This window comes from Miniopterus natalensis, chromosome 21 (genome assembly GCF_054644295.1).
Source record: "Miniopterus natalensis isolate mMinNat1 chromosome 21, mMinNat1.hap1, whole genome shotgun sequence".
Taxonomy (NCBI): domain Eukaryota; kingdom Metazoa; phylum Chordata; class Mammalia; order Chiroptera; family Miniopteridae; genus Miniopterus; species Miniopterus natalensis.
This window is the reverse complement of record NC_142101.1, coordinates 3,637,727-3,655,998: the sequence shown is the minus strand read 5'-3', so window position 1 is coordinate 3,655,998 and position 18,272 is coordinate 3,637,727. Positions and strand designations below refer to the sequence as shown.

General features: G+C 46.6%; 1 protein-coding gene across 2 annotated transcripts in view; it reads left to right on the top strand.

Annotated features, from left to right (window-relative positions):
- The window catches only part of RYR2 (ryanodine receptor 2), a 298,173-nt gene that overhangs the window by 238,092 nt on the left and 41,809 nt on the right, over positions 1-18,272 (top strand). For both annotated transcript variants that reach the window (XM_087828993.1, XM_087828992.1), the window contains 6 exons: positions 1,901-1,977; positions 2,686-2,759; positions 10,606-10,686; positions 11,401-11,489; positions 12,813-12,941; positions 17,575-17,679. In XM_087828993.1, coding sequence (XP_087685119.1) covers positions 1,901-1,977; positions 2,686-2,759; positions 10,606-10,686; positions 11,401-11,489; positions 12,813-12,941; positions 17,575-17,679 — 555 coding nt within the window. The remainder of the gene's footprint in view (positions 1-1,900; positions 1,978-2,685; positions 2,760-10,605; positions 10,687-11,400; positions 11,490-12,812; positions 12,942-17,574; positions 17,680-18,272) is intronic.

Below are 18,272 nucleotides of genomic sequence, written 5' to 3'. Positions count from 1 at the left end.
TTCCTTATGAGCTCATTAAGTAAAGATCTGGTCCTCGGTCTAGTAAATATTGAGAATAAATGATGAATCTAAACATTTTAAAACAGCAGTAGTGATTGTAATGTACTCTGAAAATACCTGGAATTTCTCTTAGTTACAAGACAGGGACTGCTAGTCCTGCTGAGCAGCTGCTTGGCTAATAGCTGAAAGGAATGCTGAGTTTCAGAAGTTAGTGAAAACAAAGATACTTTTCCCATCTCATTTATAGATGTTCTTTTTTTGGTTTCCATAGTAAATTACTGCATGACTTTAGACAAAGGAAAACTAATCTTTCCACAGTATTTGGTAAAAAATCATTTCTCTTGCCTTATGTTTTACTTTAAAAGAGCTTAATTATATAGTATACATAGTCAGAAATTCTTGCAGCCAAAAGGAGCCTCGAGAGATTATATGGAAAATAATACAACAATTAACACATACTAATACAAGAATAAACTCTGTTCTGCATACTCACAATGGTAAACCTACTTTTGCCCACGCTGTGTGTACCTGTTGTTTACACAGCTTTTCTTTTTGCTCTAAACTGTTAGATACATCTGCTGCCCCTCCCTTTGGCGCTCCAAGCCATGTGCTTTTCGTTTTAAAGACCAGTGATGAATAAGTGCTTCATGTTTTATTAGATCAGTAACATCACCACCCTCCCCAAATGGCTGTTTTTCGTGCACCTCTTTGTGTTCAAATGTGTGGGTGTGTGTGTACATACACATGGTAGGTGTATGCATGTATTCTACATGTGTGTGTAGGTATGTGTTCATATACAGACATGTGTGTACATAGGTACATGTGTGTATATAGGTATGTGTGTAAATACATACAGATATGTGTTTATATAGCTACATGTATGTGTATATATATACAGGTATGTGCTTATATAGCTATATGTGTGTATATTTGCATATGTGTGTGTATATAGGTGTATGTGTATGTATACATATACATTTCTAGGTATATGTGTGTAAATGTATATATGTATATATACATGTGCATGTATATAGTTATGTGTGTATATACATGTGTGTATAGGTGTATATGTTGTGTGTGTACATACATGTCTATATAGGTATATATTTGTGCACATGTATATACTATATATTCATATGTGTGTGTGTATGCAGCCTTTACATATTTAATTTTATATTACATTTGACTCTGATTCCTGAAAAAAGATTATTACCAAATAGTTGACAATTTAGCTGAGCCCTGTTTAAAGAGCACTGATCATAGGAATTATTCTGTATTCAGAATTCGGAGAAGAGCAGCACCTTCATTATGTTAGAAGCTTTGCAGTGCCCTCTGTCATCTTTTCATCTTGTATGTGCTCATTTGAAACCTCCGACACATTTTACCCACCTTTTAAATAGCTGCTCCATTTTGATAGGTAACCATAAGCTAGCAGCGGGAACCACAGAATCTGGACATCATTCCCAACAGGAGGAAGTTAGCAGGGAGGGATTCCCGCCTCTTCTTGGTTTAGGCCTGGCCGTAGAAACTGACTTCTCTCTGTGCCATCAGCACATCCGTGCGGCTCTCGGGCCGCAGTGCTGGTTGGGGAGCTCGCTCCTGGGGGCGCCTGTGACTGGCGTCCAGGTGGGCCTCTGCCCCGTGGGCCTGCAGTGCCTGCGTCCCAAGAAAGAAGGATGGTTGCCCGGGGCTCGGGGCTTGCTGGTGGTCGTGGAGCTCGCCTGCTCCCTGCCTTGGCCGTGCCCTCACCGCCTCCTGGGAAAGGTGACAGTAGTGGTACCCGTATGCACTGAATATTATCTTGTCTTATTTCAGAGTAGGAAGCGTGGTTTTGTTGTTTTTTTCTTAACGATAACAAGAGTTGTGCTCATTGGCCGTGCTGTTCATGTGTTTGCTGCAGAAGATGCTCGACTACCTGAAGGACAAGAAGGACGTAGGCTTCTTCCAGAGCCTGGCCGGCCTGATGCAGTCCTGCAGGTGAGCCGGCCGGCGCCCGGGCTCCTGTTGGGGGTCTCCGTGACCCAGCACTCCTCAAAGGGGGCGACAGTTACTGTCTTGTTTTCTGCCTGCTTGTTAGGTGCTAATAGCATTTTAATTGCTAAATTACTCAGTGTTAATATGTGTTAAAATAATCCTCCCTGTGCTTAAGTGGGGACCTTGGAGAATTAATATGCATTGTGAAAACGAATGAGGGGTGCATGATTTTTAAAAGAGAAAAAAAGTATTCTGCTTAGTTTTACCTGGGAGCTTGTAGACTATTTCTCATTTTTCCTAAATAAGTGGCCCTTAGCCAACTAGTTTATGGTAATTACTTTCTATTTTCAAGGCAAGTAGAGTCATTCAGACAGCATCTGATAAGGCCCCCGACACACTATGTAATGAGCGCTCCACCTGGAAGCTATTCCAAGGTTACTATAGTTACGCTTAAGTGTGTCTGCCAGCTTCATAATGTCCTCCCGAGGTGGACACTGATGGCTTGTGTTTGACCTCACACGGGCCATCTCTGCGTGGCCCCCAGGAGAGGCTTGCCCGCCACCTGGAAATGCAGCTGGTGGGCATTGAATGGGCGTGTTCCCAGCATCCATTAGCATTCCGGTCACATTTCAGGATATAGGGTTTTCAGACATGAGCTCCTGTGAAGAAGGAACATTTTCTAAGTCCTCTGAGTGTCTCTCCCTGTTGCAGTGTCCTCGACCTCAACGCCTTCGAGCGACAGAACAAGGCGGAAGGACTTGGGATGGTGACCGAGGAAGGATCAGGTATTGATGGCTCACACTAAAAGGGCCACCCGCTCCCCCTCCTGTCCTGAAATGAGTCAGCTACCAGTTACCTTTCAGTACCGAGAGCTGCAGGGTTTTCTTTAAGTGGACAAAATGCTCCTGTAACTCATGAAAAAGCCCCTAATGGGACACCCACGCAGGTCACACCCACATCCAACTTCCTTATTGTTTCCCACCTACAGCCAGGGCCTCCCCCTGGTTGGGTAGCAGAAAAAGATCCTTATAAAAGAATTATCCATAAAATGAGAAAGCACACGGATGAGCCAAGTTAGAGAACGTGGCTTCCACAGTCAGGCTCTCGGACCCTGCAGGACACTGCTGCCCTGCTGTGTCCCTTTCAGCAGTTACCCCTGTACCTCATGGGTCCAGACATCTTTGCAAGTGCAGATTCTTTAATGAAAGAAATTGAAGAGTAATGTCCATTTAGATGACTCTGATCACCTAATTTTCATGTGCACAAAAGTGACCTGCATGATCTTAGAGTTTTTCTCTCTCTAAATACATGTGGGTATCAATTAGAAAAATTAGTACACGGTGCAGTTAAAGCAAAAATACCTATTGCCCATTCATATTTATTAAGAAAAATCCTTGATATTTTTTGTTTTGATTTGTTTTTATACTTCTATGTTTGATTTTTAAATTCACTTAGTTTTTGTAAGGCTCTGTGTTTATCTGTTTTTGTTTGATCTGGTTTGGAGTTATCAGTATATTAGTTTTGAAACATTGGGTCGTCTATAAAACCAATCTTGCTGCAAAAAATAAATTTCCTGCCATCTGCCATTTGTAGTCCACTTGCCTTTCTGAAGTAATTTAGAATTTACTAATCTCTCTATCTCTGTATATTTTTATACAATAGGAGAAAGAATTAGTGCGTATTTCTTGCTGTATTTTAAAAATGATCATTTAGACACTTTATAATGCTGCTGCTGGTGCTGTGGGTCCTGCGTGATTTTGTTATCTGCTTGGCAGTGGAATGTGTAGGTTCCATCAACAGGTATCAGCCATCCTGTAACTTAGTTGTGTGAGCTGCCCTCAAGGAAAACCACCAGCCACAGATCGCTTAGGTTTTCTGAAAATGAAGGAAAATTTCTTCATGTTTGTGTCAGCAGTCACCATACCTGGCCTGCGGCCCGGTGGAGAGCTCAGAGCCTCAGTCTCAGGCCTGCCTCTCGCCCTGAAGTCCAGGGCGTGTCCCAGCTGTAAAATGCCCAAAAGTGAATGGATTCTCTGGTCAAAGTCTGACTTCCCTGTCTTGGAATTAGAAATCTTTTGTTTTTCCTTCAAGTTATTACCGAGTGTCCCAAAGGCCCTGAACACAGTTTCGGGATTCGTTAGTCGCTGCTCATATCAGCTCCCACGGGGGAGTGGTGGTCCAGGCTTAATTTACCGGGTCTCCCGCCCGTTGTTGGCCAGAGCAGGACTGAATACCACCATCACCCCAGGTCAGAAACAGCCAGTGAGAGCGGCACTATTTCCTCTCTCATCTCTCACTAGGAGGTTGGTTTCATTTGTCTGTGCCCACGGTTTCTATTTTATTTCCTTACAAGCAGCAAAACAGAAACAAAATTTCAACTTTTCTTTTTCCCCATTTCCTTTCCTTTTGACCACTGTTCATGTCCTGCAACAAGCATTTAATTTATGTTTTTGGATTTGTTATGTTTTGTTTCTTTCATTAAAAAAGTTCTACGAGGCCTAGTGTTTGTGACTGTTGGAACACAAGTGGCCCTGGGTGTGCTGTCCCTCGGGCGTTCTGTTGGGGACCCACTGTGGCTTTATGGCTGCGCCTGCCAGAGCACCGGAAACCACGGCTCCCGGGTGGGCGGCCATGGAGTGTCCTGCTGCCAGGGCTCCGCAGTCCCCTCCCCGCACAGAGAGGCTACGGGCTTTCTCTGTTCCTCTCGGCACATCACATGTGTAAAGCCTTCTTAACATAAAAACTAATTTTTATTCTTAAGACTGAATTCAAAGAACACTAGAATAGTAGGAATATTTACTCTTCAAACTCATGTAATAACAAAGATGGTATTAGAATTTCACATAGTCTCTAAAAGACCTCCTGTACCGTGGGGACAAAAAAGGGATGAGATGACACAATTTTCCAGATTAAGTTAGCTCACCTGACTCTCTTCGGCAGATCTTAAAAATGTGCTACACGGCCATTCTTTTAAGATTCTACAAAGGTTAAGCAAAATTTGTTATCCTCACAGGAGAAGGAAAGTGGCTCATTTCTTGGGAATTATATGCAGAAAACCTGAAAAGTATAAATCTGTCAGTGATGTCATTGCTCCGAGCTGGAGGCTCCGGCTCCAAGGACAGGCTGTGGGCGCTCAGGCTTCTTGTCTACCCCTCTCTTTACTATGCAGACTTCTTGGTGTGGTAAAGTGACCATATGTTGTAGAGCCAGGGAAAAGGTGTAGCTTAAACACATAAGCTTCTGACACCCACCAGCACCCTCCACGAGAACTCATGAGGGAAGAGATGAGAGAGAGCCAGGTTCCGGGCTGGCCGGGCCACACGGGCCCAGGACTGAACGGGTGCTCTCCCCGCACCGTCCCCTTCACAGCTCCGGAGCAGGCCCTTGCCCACCTGCTGCCAGCATGTTGGCTTGGACAGTAGTTTTTTGTCCCTTTACCTACTGGCATGGCTCCCTTCAAAGACCCCCAATCTATTGTCAATTTTTGCAGTTACTGTGGAAATTTTAAAGCCACTTTTGAACTTTCTGTGGTGACAACTGGTATTTCTAATCTGGAGCTATGATGAGGAAATCTCTGTTTCTTTAAGGTTTTTACATAAATTCAGGCTATTGGTTTGTATTCCCTTTTCTACCACTGTTACGTCATGGTGGCCCAGGGCCTGTCCCTCCTTGATTAAGCCCCTTTCACAGGAGCCAACCTCCCACTTGTGTTTAAGAAAACAAAGGGGGGACCCATCCTTCCGCAGTGCCTTTGGCACACTTGTGTTGTGATCAGTGTTTCCTCTGCATATTTTCTAGTCATATGTATTTTCTTTTAACATGTACTAACATTTAAAGCCCGAAACCTCTATGGCTGTTTAAAATTTCATTCCATTCCAGGATTTTTTGTGTTTTCCCAGAACCATTTAACCTTGCTCCTAATCATGAGTTTGAGGTGCAGCCTTACCTCTTTCAGACCCCGCCAGCGGAGCCCAGACGCTCCGTGTCACTCTGGGCCACTCTGTGTGGTCCTAGGCTTCAGAACAAAATGGAATTTTGAAGCAGATCTGACTCCTCAGAAATCGTTTGATTTATATAAAATTTATATAAAACATTAACTACCCCCCCTTAACCTTCCCGAGTCTCCATCTACCCGACACTATGTTGCATCAGTTCTTACTGGTCTTTGTTGTGACTTTGTCAAGTTCATGTAAAGCTAAAGCAAAAAGCATTCATTTTTAATTAATTTATCACAAGGACAGAGAAAGCAGCCTAGGTGCTGGTTGACCTGGATTGTCACTGGTTTTGGAGCTCCCTTCCTTACGGGCTGCCTCCCAGCCCGATTCTCAAAGGCCTTTCGGGAGTGGGCGCAGTGCCCGCCTGCTGTGCCTGTGGGCGCACTCTCTCCTCAAGGACAGCTGGGGTGGCTGTGGCATGCTGGGCGCTGTCCTGGGCACTGGAGTCCTTGAGAGCACAGGGTTGTGCAGACAGGTGTAGGCAACGACTTCAAAACAGCCAGCGCTGTGTGGGAGGGAGCCGAGCGAGGTGCCTCCCACCCTGGTACAGGGCATGTCACAGTGGAAGTTCATCTGGAGGGTGAGGAAGGCAGAGTGTGAGGTACAAACTGTGTCGGGACAGGGGCCCACCAGCGTGGCTGAGTGCGAGGTGGGGAGACGGTGGATGGGGGCCGGGAGGGGCCTTCTGTGCCCTGCCCAGGAATCTGCACCTTGCTTCTGAGGCTGTGACGGCCACTGCACAAGTAGCACCTAAGCGATACTGTGTGTTGTGTCATGATCCAGCTGGAATTAAATTGCTAACACCCAGTGTTCAAACACGCTTCCATCGAACCCCCGACCCCACGCACCTCTCGTTTCTCAGCGAGGCTCGTAGGCTGGCTGGGCATCTTTCTCCAGTGAGATTTCCTTCCGGCCTCTGGGAGCTGGGAGGTGATGCTTCCTGGCAGGTCGTAGGGAATTCTTGAGAGCACACTTTTCGTAGTTACCGTGAAAGGAAGTCAGTCTGTGTGTGGGTTGCTGACAGCTGTGGTAGGCAGCCCGTGTGCAGTGTGATGGGTCCTTAGGGCGCTGGTGTGTGGAGTGTGAAAGATCAGGGTTTCAGTGAGAGGAGCGAGAGCTGAAAGGCAGCCAGAGAAGGTTCCAGGGGCAAAATCTGCGGGTCACATTGAAAGCAAAGGGACAGTCCCCCCACAGCTAACACGAGCTGAGCTCTTAGCCACGCACATACCTTCTCGTCTACATGGTGGCCGCTCTCAGTTTGACTGTCTTGGGATTTAAAATAAATTCATTTCATGTGCTGGTGTCAGGCTGTCACCTCAATTTATATCTACACTTATAGGACTTAGAGATTGTTATCATATCCACAGCCCACGGAAGTTCTGTTTAGAAATTAGCTTTTTTAATTTTCTATTTATTACTGTTGTGCTTTGCATATTTCAAAGCAGTTATACTTTTTTGGACCAATTTGATTCTCCCAGAAGCCCTATGAAGTAAGGAGGTCAGAGATGGTTAATCCCCATATCAAAGATGAAACAAAAGCTCAGAAAGGTAAACTGCCTGTCCCAAAGCTGCACACCTAGAACACGTTTTCCTCGGGCCTGAAGTGGTGGAAGCAAGCAGGAGCTCACACTTTAAGTAGCATCCAGCGTGAGGTCCAAGGTCCTTAGCCAGGGATTTTGCTGATTGCTGAGGAGGCCTTTACAAAGTGTAGAAACTATGGCACCGTGGATTCTGGAAGGCGGTGTAATATTGACATTGCCTGTTATTGCTTATCTCTCCCATTAGACTATGGCCTCCTTGAGTTCAGGAATTCTGTCCATTGGTTTAATCCCCAGGACCTTACAAGGTGCTTAGCACAGAGAAGACACTAATGAGTGTTCATTGTAGTTTGATGGATTCAAACCCTTGACCTGCAGTTAATAGCCGCAGGAATTTCTCAGGTGTCTACTGAACCACAGACTGGGATTCATATCACCTTTGGACTATTGCGTACCTGAAATGAAATGAGAAAATATATCCAGCACAGTGCCTAGCACACCATAGTCACTAACTAAATGTTGATTGTGTATTTATTTAAAACTTTCATGGTTTGTTAGTTGAGTTGAAACATAATTTAAGCAGCTGCATTTAAGCCTTTTAAGCAGTGACATTCAAATTACCCACGTGGAGTCAAATACCTGCCTTTTCACTATTTAAAAATATTGTTATCCTTAATTCTTCAGTTTTTCGAAGATACAAAATAGATATTTAAGTCCTCTGAAGATCAGTAATCAGAATAATTTCCTCCATGGCAGTGAGGGGCTCAAGTCCGTTTAACAAGCATTTACAGGGAATTCTTAGGTAGACCAGTCGTATGTTCCATGCTGCTCGACTTGTAGCTTTCGGCTGTTGGAGATACAGCCATGAAAAGACCCACGGCTGAGGGGACCTCAGTTTCTGAACTCTGTTTGTCCTGATTCTATTTTTTATGTATACTCAGTAGTCTTTTTACTTATTCCATTAATTTTATTGACAATTATTGATAATTATGAACAGTTAGTAACAATGAAGCCAAGCTTTGTCTGGATACAGGGCCACACAGTGATCTGTGACCACGGATATTCTAAGTAAACACAGTGAGCTTTTAAGGGGATAAACCAATTGTGAGTAGAGCAGTGGCCTTTAAAAGTGTGAACCTTATTAGATCTCTAAATAAGTAAGGTCTACCTAACATTATTTCCAAGTGAAACTATATAATTTTGAGAATATTTTGGTCCCATAAAATTAAGATGGGCGAACGCATTTAATAAATATGTCCAGTAGCTGCATTCACCACCTAGGCGTGCTATGCCTTTATTTAGTGCTTTTGCCACTGCTACTGATGCTAAGCTGTCCATAGTTTGTAGAAATGGTCCCTTAGGTTATGAAGAGCCAGTGAGGGGACAGTGCTCATTGTCTCATTCTATAGATGAGAAACTAAGACACAAAGAACCAACCCGTCAGCAGCAGCGGCACTGCCGTCACTCCCTTTATTACAGTATTAGGAATTTCAGGCCCCTTATAATTAAAACGAAGGCAAGGAAGCTCCTCACAGTGGTTACATTTGCCGTCACGCTGCCGTCACAGGTGATACTGCGGGAATGCAAGGCCCTTGGGCCGCACCCTGCCTCGTCTCTGTTACTGCTCTCAGGTTCCACGTCCAGTGGGCTCTCTGCTGACCGTCCCCAGGTGGGCTGTCCTCCGGAGCCTCCTGCACCATAAGCCTCGCCCCTCTCTGCACCCCTCGGGGTGGCAGCATTTTAACCGGGTGTACGTCAGTGTGCAGGGCCGAGCACTTCAGGCCACGGGGAGCACGCCAAGCTCATCTCAGCGTCAGCTGTCTGAGTACTTCCTATCGAGGTTCCTCGTTCCACAGTGAACGCGTGAACGCTGAAAGCGTGTACATGGCTTATTGGTTTGATTTTCTGGGGGAAAATACACTGTAGATAGGCTCACAAGAGACAAGTCGATGTAACTGCTAATATTTTGATTTAAGTATTTTAGAGACTCTTATGATTAAAATAGCTCGTTAACTGATAGGAAGTATCGTGGATGAAGAGTGTAGTTCCTGGCCCGCCTGTCCTCCCCTTCCTCCCCTGTCATGACCGTAAACACTGCGGAATGGGCTTATCAGCCGTGTAATGACAGTCTAAGCAACGTGCGTTTAGCGCCTGAACCTGCCACAGGACCGATTTGTGTACCTGGTGATTTTAGTTTGGTCACCAAATGTCGCATCTTACAGGCTCACAGGGACACCAGTACAGTGATTTCATGTACTTTTTTTAATGTTTATATTAGTTTTCAAAATGGTTTTGCTTCCTAACCCTCCCATTATATGAAGCCTGTCACTTTGAAAGTCACAGACTGCAGACTGGTAAGTCCATCAGCTCTGTCATTGTCATCATCGCACTTTCCGTTCCAGTGGACACGTGGCCATTGCACAGTGTTCTCCTTAACCGCAGTATCTCCAGTCTGAGAATTTATTATTTTTTAAATATGTAAATACATTCATTCACTTGCCAAACAACATTTTTTGTCGTTTTCCTTTCTGAGCTGATTCAGATTCCAGAGCATACACTCATATGTTGAACATTTTTTCACGGACACTTTTTGCTTTTAAAATCAACTTGCATTTGTGTGGTGCTCGCTTTTCGTTTGTTTCTTTGTGTTTTGCTTTCAGAGTAGCTTGTGGTGAAGATACATTTAAGTTGAAACGTAGGTGGAATATCTGAGCCCTTCTGCAGGTCACCCTGCCCCACAAACGCACTGTGACGCGGAGTGTGCAGGTTTCACGTTAACATTTTGAGATGCAGAACCGTTTCTGTACATACCTGTCAGAAACTTAGGAGAAGAGAACAAGTTTAAACCTTCAGGGGGGTTTCTAAAATGTTGCCAAACCCATGCTGCTACTTTTAACAGAAATCGGGGTGTTAAGACCCCAGTGTTCTTTTCCGACAAAGAAACGTGCTTCTCTCTGCAAAGCGCATGGTCTGTGAGCTTGAGAGAGGCCGTGCGAGGGCTGCGGGCCTGGGGGCGCTGCGCCGCCTGGGGCCGGTGGGCAGGGCCGGCGGGGAGGGCGGGCGGGAGGCGCGGGGCTAACGTGTGGACTTCCCTGCAGGAGAAAAGGTTCTTCAGGATGACGAGTTCACCTGTGACCTCTTCCGCTTCCTGCAGCTGCTTTGTGAGGGACACAACTCAGGTTGGTGAAGCCTGGGGCCACGGGAGGGTCTGGGGGAAAGGTGGTTGGAAGGCAGTGCCAGCGGCGGGTAACCCTGCAGTCGGGACAGCCCGAGTGCCGCGTGGGCACCGGCAGCCCCGTTTCCTGTGAGCATCGCTGCCTCAGAGTCCCCTGTAGCCACTTCACTCGGCTTATCGGTGGCTCTGCTGGAGAAGGCAGGTGGCAGGTGAAAGGGTACAGACTGGAGAGATCTCTGGGAAGACTGTGCCTTGTCCCCTCTGTGCCCCTTCTCTGCACTGGGGAAGGTGTTCATGGCGTCGCTGAGCCTGATGCTTCCACGGCCAGCGATGGGCCCAGGCGGGCGGGAGCTGGCGGGAAGGTCACCTTTCCCGGCACTGAGCACGTCCGGGAGGCACAGGGGACCACTGAGTGTCTAACCACTGTCCTAAAGGATGGGACCCTTCACGTCCCCGCGCCCAGCGCTCCAGCCAGGAATCGGGAAACGCGTCGGCAGCCTCTTAGGCAAAAATGGAGTGTTTCTGTTCTGTGAAAGACCCAGATGTGCTTACGGGGTGGTCACTCCCTTTCTATGGAAACTGTGAATTACTTCATGTTAAAACTACTCCTGGCCACAGTGATTTTGCTGGAGACATCATTTGATTTTGGAGTTTTTCAAATAACAGGTCATTTTAAACTCTGGAGTGAGATTTAATACCATTTTTTGGTCTCGTACAGATTTTCAGAATTATCTGAGAACTCAGACCGGCAACAACACCACCGTGAATATCATCATCTCCACCGTGGACTACCTGCTGCGGGTCCAGGTGCGCTGCCCCGCGTCCTGGCCCAGTAGAGGGCTCGTGCAGCTGCGGTGACGGGGCGGCCGGCGTGCCGATCAGCTGGCCCGTCCCAATGCGCTCTGGTTCACGGCTCGTCAGATTTTCAGACTCTGCCTTGACCAGTCTTTCCCAGGCCTGCTGGCGAACCCGCCACCCTGTCCCGTCTTTCATCCTGGCTCCACTGGGCTCATGATTTTCTTTCTATAAGTGCAGACTTTTCCCTACATTTTTTAGCTTTGATGGCGTTTTAAATTTTCTTTCCACTTTGTAAAGCGCTCACATGCTGTGCTCCTTCTGCGGTTGATGGATAAACGGGGAAGAACATCCCGGGTGTTCTCAGGAGGGAGAAAGAAAGGCTTTCAAGCCTCCCATGTACTTGAATTTAATGCCCTCGGGTTAGGTCTTCAGCCATCCTAATATTTGAGTTAATTTTAAAATTCATCTTAACAAGCAGTTAAAGTCCCTGTGATACTGTAGTAATTGATTCCACATTAGCAAGACAGTCTGAAGGTGGAGGCCTCCTGAGGAGAGAGCCTGTGTCACCTTCATCTCTCATTTTATTTCTAAGAGAAGCCAGTACAGAACTTTGAGAACCTGCAGACTTTGAGTTTTCCCCTTAATCTGAGTATGTAAAAGCACAACACTTTTTTACTTAAAGCTTAGTGGAGGAAAAGATCTATTTGGAAGCAAATATGTACATTAGGAAGAGTTGCTAAAAACATATTTGTGATTTTTTAAATTATGGCTCAAAACCCAAGTGCAGTTTACACGCTAGACCTATTGTTCATTTAGCTGACAAAATTCCTTCAAAATGTGAGTATTGTGCAGATATCCTGTCGGGAAGACTTGGTGTACACTTGCCAGTATTTATCCGCAGTCCAGCAGTTTCTGGGGGATCCAGAGGCAGGACATCCTGAAGTCCTCCCCCAGCAGGTGCTCACACTCTGCGGGGGAAACGAGGCCAGGCGTCTGAAACCCAAAAAATACCTAATTTCTGTGCTTACCTAGTAAAACCTCTAACTGCTCAAGGGGTAGATGTGCACTAACCTTACGATCCTTATGTTTATGAAGTTCTAGGTCACCAGAGACAGGAGGTCATTTTTAAAGCTAAGTTTTGTGCTTCTCCTCTGCAGCTCTAGGGAGGGTGTTGCCACATTGCACGTGTAGGAAAATCGCTGGGGGTTGTATTTACTTCACCGTATTTTTTTCACTTCCAAATCTGTGCTGTCAGATGACTTACGTTAGCGATTCACAGCTGGACAGTGGGCGCAGCCTCCCATGTGCCCTCACCCCTCACCTCTCTTCCAGGAGTCCATCAGTGACTTCTATTGGTATTACTCCGGGAAGGACGTCATCGATGAGCAGGGACAGCGCAACTTCTCCAAAGCAATTCAAGTAGCAAAGCAAGTCTTTAACACCCTCACGGAGTACATTCAGGTAACGGCCACACGTTTCTGCTGTTGGAAGAAAGAGAGAGAAAAGGAGTCAGCTGGCTGGCCGGCTTCAGTACGCAGAGTGCTCCCCGCGCCCTTTCTGATGGGCCTCGTCCCGATCCTTAGCTGGTCGGGCTGAGGCGTGAATTTGTAGGGAGGGAACTTGCCTTTCCATCTGGAGACTGAGGCGGGTCAGCCCCTGGGAGGCGTGAAGCGTGGGTGGACCGCGGTCTCCGGGCCGGTGCGCTCAGTAAGCTCCAGTAGCGTTGGGGAGGGAGGGCGCTAACCCGCTCCGCCGTATTCCGGGGAAAGTGAGGAAGAAGCTTCATGGAGACTTTATTAAAAAGAGGCTAGTGTTTAACGGCCTCATTTTGGAGCATGTGTGTATAATTTTATAATATAATATGATAGAGGTACAACTCCAAGTACTACGAGGAATAGAAATATTTTTAAATATTGCTTTGTTTTACATCTCCTTAAGCTAAATTTGTCTTAACCTGCGAATTTTGAAAAGATTTTGTAGAATCCTGTTTTTTTCAACCGGCAAAAGTTCGCGGTTTCCTGGAAGGCCTGTCTGTCCTTTCCTGTCTCTCCTCTGTCCCCCTGGATGGTGCTGCTCCCAGTCAGTGAGCCTCGGGTTTCAAATCCACATGCTGAGGACACACGGGCGGGAGGAATTTGCAGTTTGCTTCCTTAAACTGAACATAATCTTTGGGGGAAGAGATGTGAAAATAGCAGACCGCGTCCCCAGAGGTCCTGTGGGCAGTGTAGTAGGACGAGGCACCGGTGAGTGAAGGACTCCGGCCGGGGTCGGAGGGCGCCCGACCTCGGCCCTCCAGGCCCACCCCTCCCCGTGCTCCTGCCTGGAGGCCTCCCCCTTCCCCCCGTCATCAGAGAGGACCCTAATTTCAGCATTTCAGAATGGAAAAGCCACACATCATCCTAATAACTTTGCTTTAAACCAAGTCAGAGCTAATTTTAAATCAGGTTCAATTCACTCTCGTTTCTATTTCCTCACCTCCCCGCTTCCACTGTGGCTTAATACTCCCGTCTGCGTCTAGAAGATATTACTCTCCTTAGTGTGACCTGCACTGATTAAGTGAGATTAACTGGCAACATTAGCAAGCTGGCGAAGGTTAGGGAACAGTCGGGAAAATGGTATCTATAGAATGAACGAAATATTCAGCTAAGAGTGGGCATTTCTTGGTTCCTAACATGAGTCAGGTTCCTGAATTTATGTAAAACCAGGAGCCCCACTAATCTTTCACTGTGTGCGAAATTCTTTCCTTTAACTTGTTACATGAACATTCAGGGCAGCAGGCAGAGGAGCAGGGCTTCAAGTACATTTTAATAAGAACTTATTTGGGGTAACTTTGGCTATACAGAAAGGTTACAAGGACAGTACAAGAGCTTCCATGTGGGATTTGCCCAGCTTTCCCCAACACTAACATTTGTCACCCTCATAGGTCAGGCACAGTATTGCGTTTAGTGGGTCAGGTAAGTCAGCACCGGCCTGGACTTGACCACAGGGAGTCCTGAAGGTCCTTGGCCTAGACTTGACCCACAGGAAACCTGAAGGTCCTTGGCCTGGACTTGACCCACAGGAAACCTAAAGGTCCCCTGCTCTGAATCCAGAGAGACTGTAACAGCCAGACAGACTGATGTCCACTGCCAAAGTGCCACCGCCTGGCTGGCTTTGTGAACTGAACTCACCAGAATGTTAAAGCACCTCATTCCTTCCCAGCACTGTCTCTTCAGACGTGTTCTGGGGACTGTTTCTTTGGCGGTCTTCCATTGGCTTTTGAGCACTGGCCACGCTCAGATCAATAAAATCCCTTGGGCCGCTTTGTCACCTCTCTTCAGGGGTAGGACAGTGGCACAGCTACTTCATTCCTGTTCAACTGAAACCTCCCCTTGTCCTAGGCTGACTCCCTGCTGGGAAGGCCTCAGGGGGGCAGGGGAGAGGGGAGGGCAGCAGGGACCTGGGCTCCTCCTCTTCCATCTGTCCAAGTCCCTCAGCCTCAGGCTTCTTTGGGTTTGTACCTGGGGAGGGAGGAAGAGTGGGGGAGGCGGGGTCTCCAGGACTCGCCTGGACCTGCCCTCTTACTGCCTTCAGGGCATGGAAATGCCTCTTTTCCTGCCCAGTTTCTGATTATTCTGAATAATCTGGGGGGCCCACTGCCTTGGAATCTCATCACCCCTTCGGACACTCTTGCAGGGCAATGTTTGAGCAGGTTCTTCCCTCCTGAGTAGACATAAAAGGAACACCTGTTTTTGTCACCTGTCTCTCCTTCACCTGTTCTAATATCAAACCTTATGCACCCAACTTGGCGGGTTCTCCTGATGTCTCATCTGTCCCCGGTGCCAAGGGCTGGAGAAGCAACCCTGGCCTCCCACGGTCGCAGGGGTGGAGGGGGCGGCCTGCACAAGAACTCGCTCCAGCATCCGCTCTCAACTTCAGCCCCTTCACATCCTTGGGGTGGAAGACCTGCTCAGTCTCCATTTATTCCCAGCTGCGGGGGCTCAGCAGAGGCTGAGACAGGACAAAGTCCTGTTGTACCTCATCAGTGTCTGCAGTGCCGCCATCTCCCCCAGGCACTGATTCTGGAGTAACCTCTGGAGTGTCTTAATGCTCTCTAATATATACTCGTTAGGAGTCATCCCTCTAAACTTTAGACTTTAAAGGAAGGGATGGTTTGGAAATTAGGAACTGTGTTGTGTATCTATTTTTTAAAAATAAAATCCCTATTACGTCTCTGGTTGATGTGGTTGTTTACAAAACTTAGAGGTTATATAATTTTCCCTTGGGAAGTAAAAATAGAAATTGTCTCCATGCAAACCTTCTACCTGCTACTGTTGTAGGCGGTGGGAACAGCACCAGGAGTTAGACCTGAGGGGTCACCCTGGACCTGGGTTCAGCAACCTGGGTACTTGGGTTCTGTCTAGGAAAGAATTCAGAGTCAAGACTCAGACTATAAGAGGACATGTTTTATAAAATTATAGAGGTAGAAAAAGTAATTCCTAGAAGAAATGGGCTTTGGAAACAAATTATAGAGGCAAAGGAAGGGCCCTTGGAGCTTGGGAGAGAGGAAGGTAATGGTAACTCGCCTGGCAGGGGAGGGGAAGGTGAGGGTGAGCTCCCAGGAGGGAGAGTGAGCTGGGTCCTCTGTCCTAAGGGCTTTAAGGGAAGAGATTTTAGGGGAGGCCCCAGGGGAAGATCTTAATGCAACATTCAGCAGTTTTCCAGGCGTGTCCTTTTAGGGTTGTGGGCTTCACTGATTCATTGGCCCCTGTCGGGTGATTGGGGTGGTCTTTATCTAATGTAACTGGTCCTGAGGTCAGCTGTGGTTGGTTTTGTTGCTTTTCTGAGCCTGTAGCTGAGATACAACTGAGGCCTAGATGTTTTCTTGAGGGAGGAAAGGTCAGGGGGCCAAACCACATGACCAGCAGTGTGCTAGGAGGAAAGGCCACCCTGGGGGCGAGGTCCCACCCTACAATTGTTGGTTGCTAGGCACCTGGGGTTTTCCACCCTGATGACCAGCTGTACCTGGCCCATCGCCCTTGCTCTGCTCAGTCTGTCTAACTGCCTCCCACACTCCCACACACTATGTTGCCACATAAGGATCTCCTGAAGTGTAAGCTTAGAGAGTAGGTAGGCTCTGATTGTCTTGGATTCTGGGTTTATAAAGCTAATGACTAATGTTGATGTAAGAAACATCCAGGCCTGTAGAAAAATTTCATGAGAGTTTATTTGAGCCCAATGCTCTTGAGAACAGTTTTGCAGTTTCTGTTATGTATGTGGAATTAAGGAGGTAATTTAAGGAAGATCACACACACAAAGGTGGTTTCCAGAAAGCACATCTGGGGCTTGAATTACAGGATAGCTGAAATGACTGCTCACTTGAGGGCGGTTAAGCCCTGAGGGGTCTGGAAAAGAGGGTTACTCTTGGCATTTCAAAGGGGTGTTGTCCTAGATGCATGAGCAATGGATGGGGCTGCTTAAGGCAAAGATAAACTTTTACTAAAGAAGTTATATGCCTGGGGCGTGACTGCCCACCAGGACCCGCCCAGTCAGGAATTTATGATCAGATCTCCCTGGGAGGCTACTCTGACACTGAACTTGTCAGCTTTATTACAGACCCCTTTCACCCACACTAAAGTATTAATCTCTTAAAATGCCTTATCTGTATGATTGGAGAGGCAGCTGAACCATGAAGAGGGCATTGAAGAGGAGCTTGTCTCTGTACAAACGCTTTATCCAGGGTACTATTTAGCACTAAGCAGTGTTGCTCTCCCATTTTAAACATAATCTCAGATTCTTTTCATCCACGGTAATAAATGCTGATCGATTTCACTTAACTGCCTTCTCTAAATAGAAACCACAGCCAGACGAAATGATTCACCTTTTTTGTCAATGTTCCATTGTTTATACAGAAACAGAACATGAAAATCCTTGGGGCACTTTTGGGGATTTATTATATTAAACATTTCAAAGAAGGGTGTGCTTATCTCCTAAAGGTGCCATTACCATCACTGTGCATCTTTCCTGTTGGGGTTTCTTGTCAGGTGACAAGCTGTTGTGAAGTTTGTTTTGCCCTTAAGCTATCAGAAGTGATGTGTTGGTCTGTTTCCCATAGGGTCCCTGCACTGGGAATCAGCAGAGCCTGGCCCACAGCAGGCTCTGGGACGCGGTGGTGGGCTTCCTCCACGTATTCGCCCACATGCAGATGAAGCTGTCTCAGGTAAAGAGTCCACTGTCCACCATCCTAAATGATGCCAGGGACAGTAATCATTGGCAAATTAAGCATGCTTTCCTTTGTTTGAACACTGCCTTCTTTAGATCATTTCTTTATACATCTTTTACTGTACATTAAAAAGCATTTTCTTAAATAAAAGAATTTTATGCACCCTGGCTGGTATGGTTCAGTTAGTTGGAGCATCAAGAGGTTGCTGGTTCAATTTCTGGTCAGAGCACATACCCAGGTGACTAGTTCAATCCCGGGTTGGGAGGCAACTGATTGACATTTCTCCCCTCACCCCCTTCTTTCCCTCCCCCTTCTTCTCTCTCTCTCTTGAATCAGTGAAAACATGTCCTCGGGAGAGGATTAAAAATAAAATAAAATAAAGTATAAAATAAGAATTTTATGCAAGCTGAGAATAGATGGGAGCGTTTATTCAAGTTTGAGAACAAAAGATATAAAAGACTTGACTATATGGAGAAGTAAGAGTTTAGTCCCCAGCACAGAACATTTACAGTCCTTCAAAGACCCACTTCTCCAAGGTTACTCACCAAAGTTCCCTCCTCCCTGCAGATAAGTGGAAACATCTGAAATCT